The 11,162-nt window shown below is 26.5% G+C and overlaps 1 protein-coding gene across 1 annotated transcript in view; it reads right to left on the bottom strand.

Annotated features, from left to right (window-relative positions):
* Nucleotides 1-6,324: 6,324 nt before the first annotated feature.
* Nucleotides 6,325-11,162, bottom strand: part of LOC100163473 (Golgi apparatus protein 1) — a 9,854-nt gene continuing 5,016 nt past the window's right edge. The window contains exons 5-17 of the mRNA XM_008184323.3: nucleotides 10,215-10,435; nucleotides 10,037-10,158; nucleotides 9,699-9,960; nucleotides 9,443-9,612; nucleotides 9,242-9,365; nucleotides 8,955-9,176; nucleotides 8,668-8,868; nucleotides 8,411-8,596; nucleotides 8,087-8,288; nucleotides 7,888-8,006; nucleotides 7,567-7,816; nucleotides 6,855-6,964; nucleotides 6,325-6,698 (exon numbers count right to left, since the gene is read on the bottom strand). Of these exons, the coding sequence (XP_008182545.1) occupies nucleotides 6,537-6,698; nucleotides 6,855-6,964; nucleotides 7,567-7,816; nucleotides 7,888-8,006; nucleotides 8,087-8,288; nucleotides 8,411-8,596; nucleotides 8,668-8,868; nucleotides 8,955-9,176; nucleotides 9,242-9,365; nucleotides 9,443-9,612; nucleotides 9,699-9,960; nucleotides 10,037-10,158; nucleotides 10,215-10,435 (2,351 nt within the window). The 3' untranslated portion in view covers nucleotides 6,325-6,536. The remainder of the gene's footprint in view (nucleotides 6,699-6,854; nucleotides 6,965-7,566; nucleotides 7,817-7,887; nucleotides 8,007-8,086; nucleotides 8,289-8,410; nucleotides 8,597-8,667; nucleotides 8,869-8,954; nucleotides 9,177-9,241; nucleotides 9,366-9,442; nucleotides 9,613-9,698; nucleotides 9,961-10,036; nucleotides 10,159-10,214; nucleotides 10,436-11,162) is intronic.

Genomic DNA, 11,162 nt, shown 5'->3' with positions numbered 1-11,162 from the left:
CATATACAAACGATAACATAATTTTAAAGGCCTCGTACATTTTTAGATTCTAAATGTTTAGATTTTACAATCTGTTTTATTTTTTTTTTTAATGAAAACCCTTGTAGACACTTGATGGGTACTTTTAATTGGGTAACATTTGTATTACCAATTTTTATACAATATGTCGACATCCTTGATTTTTTTTGTTTTTCCCCCTATATATGTTGTTAAAAAGCTTGAAAATATAATACCTACAATAATACCTCATAAGCAGGATTCACTAAAGCTATTTAAAAATATTAAATGTATAATATTATGTTCAATTCTTATACTCCAGTAACCCAGTCACAACAAAACTTATAAGAAACCTTGTATCCAATTAATAAATCTTTGGTAACTATATTAATAATAAAAATTTTATGAATTTTGAACATAAAATAGGTATAATTTGCATACTGTCACATACGTCAAATATTTTCGTATTTCATAGTGTGAAAAAGTAAGCCCGGATTAAGGATCAATTGGGCCCGGGGACACTATACGCTTAGTGGGCCTCCTTTCAACTTTAACTTCAAAATAATTGTATCATTACGACTTTATATTATTATATAATTTTTTACTCAACAAAAAATATAGTATATACAGAGTGTACATATCTTATGTCATTGTAGGCGGGTTTTTTTTTTAACAATTACTTCTGGATCGATATTCAATGATATGGAATTTCGCTAAAACAAAAAAAAGACGTGTTTCTTTATTTTTGACAGGCAATTTTTTTATAACATTTTTAAACACGCAGTTGTACCAATAATAAAATTGACTTTACTTTTTCAAATGGTAATCACTATATTTTTTTATGCATTCTGGCAAAGCTTTTTTTCTGAACATTTTGACAGCCAAATGATCAATTTTGGTTTTGCTAGGTTATTAACTATGGTCCTCTAAAGTTTAGTATAATATTATATGCATTAATACTTTTAACTGAAATACCTAATTTATGATTTTATCTTATAGCTACCTTTTTATATACCTATATAGTTAAATCGGTAATCTAAAATGGTCAAAAAAAAAAATTGTTGGCAAACATAGCATAGTTAATCATTCATAGTAATTTTTCGTAATATAAAATTGAGAACAATTTTATTTTATAATTATTAATAATAATTTACCTACCTAGGTACCTACAGTAATTTTTTTTTTTAAACTATTGGACGCGTTAAAAAATATATTTTGGGGATAGAGATGGGCCCTCAAAATCAATGGGCTCCGAGACCGTCCCCCTTTGCCCCCCTCTTAATCCGGGCTTGTGAAAAAGCTGTTTTCATTATTTGTAAAATTGAAATATTAATGAAAATATCGATTTCACGAAGTGGCTAATAAATATATGATTATACGTTCAAAAGTCGAAATCGGGTAAACACAGTGTTAAATTATTATTTATTAGTACCTACCTACTGGTTTCTAATGCGTGTAATAAATAGTGAAATAAGAAAAATATTTCGTTTTTTTGTCATTGATCTTTAGACCACATTTACCTACCTGTAATGTTTATTAGGTAATTTTCTACAATGCTGTCTCACAGTTACTAAGTTATTTTCCAATAAGGCTAAGTCATCAACGTATGCTAGTAATCCTATAGTCGAGTTACCCATCGTAATTCCGTCAATAATATTTAATTCTCTGACTTTGTTTTCTAACACTAGATTGAAGATAATTGGGAAGAGAGCGTCTCCTTGTCTTAAACCCATAGATACTCTCACTGTTTCTGGTGCTGTATTCGCAATTTAAATTTTAACCAGTGTTCTCGAAGCTAGCCTTGATCAAATTTACTAGGTTTATTGGGAAATTAAATTTTTTTAAGCAGGCAAATGTGGTTTAAAGATCAAAAAGAAAAATGGAAATGTTACCTATAATTCGACAAAGAAGTAGAGAATACCGACAAGGTGAGTTTACAGAAGCGGAAGCGTTATAATTTTAGTAGAGCGTCATATTTTAAATACCTAGGAATTAGGATTCATAATATCGCAAGATGGAAGAAGAGAAAAAATGATACAAATATTAGTATATTATTAAGATACAAATGGAAAACTGTTGAGTTTTTTTGGCCTAAAAAATGATTGGCTCAAAACTTTTATCAAAAAAATTAAAAATACAATTAAGAATACATGACCCTGTAAGACCAGTAGTATTATATATTTATATCGCCCTGAGACATTGACTCAGAGAAAAGTCAAAGAAATAAGACTTGCAGTGTTTGAATGAACAATTTTTAGAAGAATTTATGGATCGAATATCAACTTTGACACAAGGGAGTGGAGTATACGCCACAATGAGGAGATAAAGAACTTATGTTTCGAAAACCAGACAATTATTGCGAAAATTACGAGAAAAATATTAAAGTGGGCCGGGCATGCTTGAAGGAAGAGGCTCATATGAGGCATATGCCTCATTTATTAGGGCGGGTACTAAAGAAAACCCTTTGGCAAAATACCGTTGCAAGTAAACCGCGTTTACAATGGAAGGATCATATAAAAAAATATGTTAAGGAAGTAGAACCAAAATATATACAATGGTGAGAAGTTGCAAAGGATAGAGAGAGATGGCGGCAAATTTGTTCGCAGGAATGTCTTGAAAGCCGAAACCAACAAGAAGAAAAAGAATGAATAGTACCTTGTGGCACTCCTAATATATAGCTTCAATTTGATTAAGTGTAGGCCTTTGAATACCTACATTGAACAAAATATATACATAGACCCATTATAATAAATTATGGCTTTGGTTAAAACAACCTACCTAAAAAATATGTACACATTAGTATTTCTTAGAGCTAATAGTACCTACATAAACAAGTATCATTTATCAGAAATAAGATGTTATAAATGGCTAAGAGGTTAGGTTAGTTACCAATTATAGATGTAGACTATTATTTATATGCTCGACTTTTTAATATAATGTACCTACAAACAAAGTTACTGCAGACTTATGAGAGTTTATATATTAATTAACGTATTCTACACTACAGAATTACAGATAGTATTGATAGTTTACAAATCATTAAAATTAAGTTTATAATCACAAAAAAATTACCAAAAATGCATTTCACCTGAAAACTATTTTTTTTTTTTCAAAAAAATTATACAACTAGTAGGGTAAAAAACTGTAACACCGTGAAAAATTATTTACTAAGAGGTGTATTCTAAAATTATCATATTATAATTTTCAGAATAAAAATGTAATTAAGTTCAATTTCATCTAGCGAAGAACTAATAGCAGATATGTACTCGTATATCTATTGTGTACTTAGTTCAATCAAAAAGGTGTATTAATCAAATAAAAAATTTGTTTCTATCAAAATCTATTTGATAGGAAAATGATAATTGATGATTTATAATTGAAGTTAAAATATTAATATTTTAATATGCATATAATTCAATCATTGTCTACATCTATATTATTTTGTTTCAGATATATTAAATACATTTATTCAACAACTTCTCATAAATACTGTAATTCCCATTATTGTGGATGAAAACTCTATTTTAAAGAAAAATAGTAAATATGCAATTTTCGAAATAACCTATTAGAACGTATAGACTATAGGCTAAAAAAACGGATTACATATCAACTGCTTCAGATTATTGGTTTATCACTGATATTTAATTGTATAATATCACCTTACTGAATTAATGATTAAATCAATTTTTATAGGATTATGAACAAAAGTAAGTATAAGACAAAAATATATAAATAGAAATAAAAAATAAAACTAAATAATAATAAATAATAAATAAAAACTAAACATAAATATTCTCTTATATTAATTTATATTATCTTATTATAATTTTTATTTAAGTATAATATTACAAATTAATAGCACATACATTCTTGGGAAAACTATGTTACACAAATGATAGCTGAATCATAATTAATTGCACTAATCATAAAAACTAATAAAATACATATTTATGAGTATTGAGTAAATAGGTTATATCCAAGTAAGTATTGGTAATATATTTTGTTTAAATTAGGAACAATTTCCTTCGTATTATTTTTTGGTAATACATGGTAAAAAGATGGTTATGGATTATATTTTTTTATAGGTCAACACAAAAATCAGAAAGTTATAATTTGTTATATTAATTTTTATAAATTATAAATAAAAAAAATGTAATTTGAGTTATTTCTAGATAGTTAAACCGAATATTTTGAATATTATTTAAAAGGGGTATATATTTTTGTATTGAATGTACAGAGTACTTAAGTGCTCTTTATCATACTTATATTTAGCTTAAACTAAACACTTAAATAGGACAAATATCTATTAATGTATATTGTATAAATAGGTATATAATTATGTACATTACAAATAATTTAAAATATTCAAGGAAGGAAGCATATTCACTTTAGTTTTTGTCAAGATTAGAAAAAGCGTAAAAATTAATTAAATTTTTTTTCAACAATTTTCCGATTTTTCATTGTGTAAAAACCTCATTAGTATTAAGCCAAGTTTCCACGACTGTTAAACTTGCCATTCAAATAATCAAATGGGCCAGTAATTTACATATAAAGAATTCTAACAGGTAAATTTTTCAAGTATATTCATTGGTAAATTCAGTTCTTTCGACTTGTGACACATTTACTGACTATCCTCGAGAGAATTAACAGTGATAAATAATTATACAAATTGACTGTTTATACAAGTGATAAATATTTGGCAAGTACACCGATCGTGGTAACCCAGCTTTTTATATAATATTTTTGGTCCCAATATAAAGGACAACATTCTACTACGAATACAATTAAAATTAATGTTTGGTCATGTTAAATGACATCACAACACTAAAAACAAGTTCGCTTAGATTTAAAGTATGTTATTATCTAAGAAATATCGTGTGGATTGTACACTTTAACACTAATTATTCAATAAGATACAAGTGTTTGAAAATATGATTGGGACATAATAGAGCCTAATTTGAATGGTGACATACATTTTATGTGTAAAAGTGTCTAGATTAATACAATAATTTAAATCATTAAAGGTAATATTTATTTTTTTATTTTTGTAATGTAACCACCTTAAGTGTTTTTTTGTGTTTTCGACACAGGTGTTATTATAAATTTGATATGCTTTTTAGTTTTTTTATAGTAAATAAAACTATTACGGTAAATTTTTGTAAAATTTAATTTATACTGCAATACGACGCGATTTACAAACTCAATAATTTTACTTAATTATAATTTATAATATGTATGCAATAACAAGATATATTACATATTTAAATAACACCATCGTCTTAATAACAGATAAATATACTTAGGATTATGAAAAAAAACATTCTGAAATACTATTGTAAGTTATTAAAATCATTGTATAAATCAAACACTTTTACACGTAAAATAAAACTAGGGCGGCTGCTCAATCGTTGGCCCTATGACGTCACGCGGCTATTCATCAATTCTTTTTATCTCGTTGAATTATAATTTTTTAACTTTGCATTTACCAAAACATTTATCATAATTTTGACTATAATAATAAACCAATAAACTTAAAATTAAAAAATACAAAAAATTAATGTTGTGATGTCTTTTAAGAGGATGTCAGCGCACTATTTATTTTCTCTCTCTGGGTCACGTGCAGCATACACAAAATGCATTAACACAGAATCATTTCATCTATGTTTTAAAATAATAGTAATATTACCCATTACAAAAATATAGAGAATAATATTTTTGAGGGAATGACATCAATTTTATATTTTATTATTTGACTTTGTATTCTACAAACAAAAAAATGCTGTACAATTTAAATGATGTTTAAATTGTTTTGAGACAATATTTAGACAAATCAATATGACATTCCCTCAAAAATAATATTTTCCATCTTTTGTATAATAGGTGATTTTACTATAAGATTATTTAAAAACATATAAAAAATGATTCTGCATAAATTTGTTTTGTCTATGTTGCGCGTGGGCCAGAGAGAGAAAACAAATAGTGTGCTGACATCCTCTTAAGGCTTACAGGGATAATTTAAACTTGGTTCTAATACTAAAATTAACATAGAAAAAAAACAGAAAGTAAATGAATAGAAATAAACTATAAAATTAAAACTTACAATATAAATGTTGAGCTTATTATATTTTTTTTTACTTTATTTATTCTAATAAAAATATCCGATGATGCTGAATCTCAAAAAATAATAGATATTATAGATGATATTTTTATCAGTATTTCATTTGTTTAATTTTGAATTTTTACAACATACATTTTATACCGTTTTGATATTAACTGTAGCACACACATTATGTTAAAAAAATTACAAAAATTAACAATTAACACAAATTGTATCATAATTTTGTTCATTGTATTAAAATACTAAAATCACCACTATCATAATAGTTAACATTAATGCATCTAACAGTAAATAGCATATTGTATAATGGACACATCCACTTAAAATGTATATATATATATTATAAAGAGAGATTCACAAAATCATTTTATTAATATTTAATTAAGCTACTTATGAGTATGAACCGATAACAAAATAATATCTATTTTTTTTTAGAAATTGCACTTCTTCGACTAACACGACCACAAAACAAACCAACTATAAATATTAGTCCCGTGAAAGTGAACAAAACTACTATTAGGTATTTCTTGGAAGGTGATTTGGCAACTTGTCCGTACAACTGTTGTAAACTCTCTGGATAAATCTACAAAATTGAATTAAAATGTTACAATTGTATTTAAATACAAAATGACAGGGAAAGTATTCTAGTAATGAAAACCAGAAATGTTTGAATTAGTGGAATACTGCAGGGAAATTAAACGGAAAGTTTATTTTTTATGAACAAGGAATATTTTCTAACCAATGCTTTAGCGTTTTTAAACATTTCCATCCTCTGCAATAGCATGTCATGACACTTGGCACTGAGCGTTTTAGTTTTGGATTGAACAACAGTTTGTAGGCATTGTAAATCTGTATAAAATAAAAATCATTAATTATTGATGAAATTTGAGATATTTTTAGACAATTCTTGTAGCTCTAAAAAAAAAATGTTTATACAATATATGAAGTATATTAGAGAACTACATAATCACAACCTGTATCATACTTAAACCTTTACTTTTCTAAGATCATATAAAAAAAAAAATTATTTTTAGAAACTTGTTTTCAAATGTTGGTATTACTTATTGGTCTGCTTAATTCTTCATAGATATTCAAATTTAATATAAGATAAGAAATAAGAAGAGTAATATGAATACTTTAAGAATTTTAAATGTTCTGAATCACTGTAGTTTAATTATAAATTTTATTGAAATAATGTGTTATTGGTTGTATAAAATATCAAAAATGTAAAAACATTTTAAGAAATGAAAAATAAAAGTATTTAGTTTTAAGTTATATACTCATACACATTAGAAATCTTTAAGTTAAAATTGTTATAAAAATGTTTGCTATTTAGTAATCTAAGACTACTTTAGGTAATTATAATAACTAAAATTGATAAAATTAGTGTCTTACATTCAAAATATCATTTCATGTAAATTAGATTAGTATGAATAGAATAAGAAACTTACGTCTTCCAGCTCCTTGAGGAACTTCATCACAGTACTTGGTTATATCTAAAAAACATGCTCGTTGCAACAATGGATCTACATTTATATCAGCCTTGGATTCTTCAATCAATCCAGCTACTTCTAAACGACAAGCCCGACTTTCTATTAAACCATGACTCATTGCTTGTTTTAAACATTCTTCCACTTGTCCAGAATCTTCTATATCACCATTGCCTTCGTTGTGCTCTTCTTTTCGGCAGAGCTCTTTAATCTATTTAGACAAACAAAACAATCAATCAATTTTTTTTTTGTTATATATGAAATAGGTAAGTCTAAAAATACCTCGGTTGTACAAAGACTTCGTAACAATGGATTTAGTTTGTAATTTAATGCTGATTCACGTAAAGTAATAGATACTTGTTTCTCGCATTCTGGCTTAAGCTTTCTTTGCCGAAACTTTTTCCTAAAAATATAATTATAATATTTAAATTCAAAAACTATATATATATATATATATATACATCAATTTAATAAGCACAAACTTTTAAACATTGTAACACTTTTCCATTATACTCAGACTCTGGGCGTAATTTAGCCAATATTTGACTACAATATAAATTTATGTCTGCTTGACAACTATGATGTAGTGCTGGATCCAGTCGATAGTCATCACTTTGTTCAATCATACGTTGAATTACAAGGGACTGACATTGTTTTTCAAACGTCAGATCGTGTTTGAATTTCTATAACCAAGTTTAATTATTTAAAATTTTTCAATTATTTGTCAAGCATACAAAATAATTAAATAATCGACATACTATTTAATTTGTTTAAGATATTTAATGAATCTATACACAAATAATACCTTTAGACAGCTTAAAGCTCGAGAGGAATTTTCTTCTTTACAATATAGTTGCAACATTTTATGGCATTTTGTTAACAAAACATAATCTGATGAACTGTCGGTCAAATCTTGTCGCTGTATTAAAAATATTACTCTATGACATTGATCTGACAATAAGCTTTTGTTCATTTCAAGACACACTAAAACCTAAAATATTGAATAAAGAGTATAAGAACGACAACTAAAATAATGTTAAAAAGTTTTTACAGTAATTTTACCTGTGCTGAACCAGATTCCATATTAGAACAATGTTTTGCAATATCATTTTGACATGCATTTTTTAAAACCGGGTCTAAATCTAAGAATTCACGTTGCTGTAATAACTGGGCACGTAATTGTTGTCTACATGGTTTTGTAACTTTATGTTTAGAGTCAGTAATAGTATCATTGCGTACTACTTCACTTAAACATGCTACAACCTAAAACCAAAAAAATTAATTATGTACAAATCCAGACATTATGGGTGCATATATTTTATTATTCCAAGCTACATAAGTCTACATACCTCTGGTTTGGTTCGAGATTTAGGACAATACCTAATAACAGTTGATCGACAAGCTTCTTTGAATGATAAAGTAAAACGGTAATCATTCATAGATATCAATTGAAAATGTTCTACAGCAGCACGGCATTTTAACTCCGTTTTCATTTCTGGATCGTTTTTATTTTTGATCAAACAGTCCATTACATCATTTTTACCAATTTCATCTTTAGATAAAAGTTCAGCCTATGACAAAGGAAAATGTATAATAATTATAATTAATAACAAATATTTATGTTTAGTAAATTTACCGAACAAAATTGTTGAATGAATGGTTTACAATGTAATCTAATAACAGGGTTTAGCTGAATATCTTCAGCTTGTGCTTCTGTCCATAGCCTAATAGATTCCTTACATTCTTTGGTCATCTTTTTGCTAAAATAATGTTTTTAATGTTTTAATCAAAATAAACTTATTATAAAAGTACCTCTTTATAAACTGTTATTATTTACTTATTAAAGTGGTCTTGTAAACAGAGCATTTCCTCTCCAACACCAGTTTTCTCGTGACAAAAGTTTGGAAGATCCTTAATACATGCTTCAGCAATTTCTGGATTTAGATCTACACTAATAGCTCTTTGTATCATAACTTTTCGTACTTGATCTTTACATTTTGGTTTTAACTGTTCAAAAAAAAAATATGTATATATCAAAATATTTTACTTTTATTAATGATTAGAGACTACTATATATATATTATTATTTATACTTTATATTTTGCTCCAGTTGAAGATGATGTAAAAGGTCGATAGTACTGAGTAAGACATGGCAAAATCAAATTTTCTTTAGATTCTTTAATCCAATCTCCAGTAGCTTTGCATATCCTAGATGCATCCGAATAACAGGCTTGATATAATGCAGGGTTTAATGTGAAATCGCGATTAATAAAATATTGAACTGGCAGTAATGCGTTCTTGCACTTATCTTGTACTGATCCAACAAATAACTTTTCCAACAAACAAGATATCACCCTAGTTTTAGAAAATATAACAAATTAATACATTGAAAATTGACTAATTTAATATTAATTAAATAAAATAAAATTACCTGTGGTAACCAGGAGGTATATCAGAGCAATATTTATCAACTTCAGACTGACACATTTCTTGCAGTACAGGATCTACTCTCCAGTCTTCACCAATATTTGTGATTCGCATAAGTTTTTGTAACTATACATGAAATAAAAATGATAATATCTAATAAACGTATAAAAAAAAACACCTACCGATTTTTGACAAGCTTTATCTATACGGTTTTTTTGACGTGATGGCTTAGAATGATCCATTAAACAATGAATTGTTCGTCTGCTAACTTCATTATTTCTACAATATTTTTCAATATCATTAGAACACGTAGAAACAACCTCTGGAGATAAATGGTGATTTTGGAGTAACAATTTTCGATGTTCCATTAATTCAAATTGACAATCAGAGGATACTTTACTGCCTGAAAATTAATTATTACTATTAAATAATAATAATGTTTATTTTTTTATATAATTACAATAAAAATAATGTTGTACATGACTTATTTCTATTCCTTAATTATCTCCATACCCATTAAGCTGTGCCTGAGATAAAGTTCTAATAGTATATTAGTACATTACATACATAATTTAATATAGTAAAATATTTAATCAGTTTTTACTACAAAAATGATAACAATATTACAAAACATTTTAATATTTAATTGTCCACAAAAGAGACATATTATAGCTTAAGAGGACGCCATATATTTTTGTCTTATAGACATCCAAATACAAAATGTTACGTTCACAATAATCCATTCTATTCTGTTATTTAAAAAGCTAGAGTGAATTGACTTGTTTATATAATGTAAATGTAAGATTATCTAGTTCAGAGGTTCTTAAACTTTTTACAATACGACCAATTTTGGTTCATTTAAAATTTTGGTGACCCACAACATACTAACAACCTTTTTTGTTTTTTTTTATTATTTATTGCAGCCTTTGCAATAAATATTAGTGTGACAATGTCGTGGTTGACATTTCTCATCTTTGGTACACTTTTAATTGTGTCAGTAAGGGATCAATGATAAAACTAAATTCAAAAATCAGTGTACAATAGTTAGATAGAAATTTCTGTATCCTACACTCTTATTTATAAATAAAATATATTTTTCTATTTTATATAATATAATATATATTTTATAT

This window comes from Acyrthosiphon pisum, chromosome X (genome assembly GCF_005508785.2).
Source record: "Acyrthosiphon pisum isolate AL4f chromosome X, pea_aphid_22Mar2018_4r6ur, whole genome shotgun sequence".
Classification (NCBI taxonomy): Eukaryota; Metazoa; Arthropoda; class Insecta; order Hemiptera; family Aphididae; genus Acyrthosiphon; species Acyrthosiphon pisum.
Note: the sequence above shows the minus strand (reverse complement) of the source record. Positions and strands in the feature narration are given on the sequence as shown.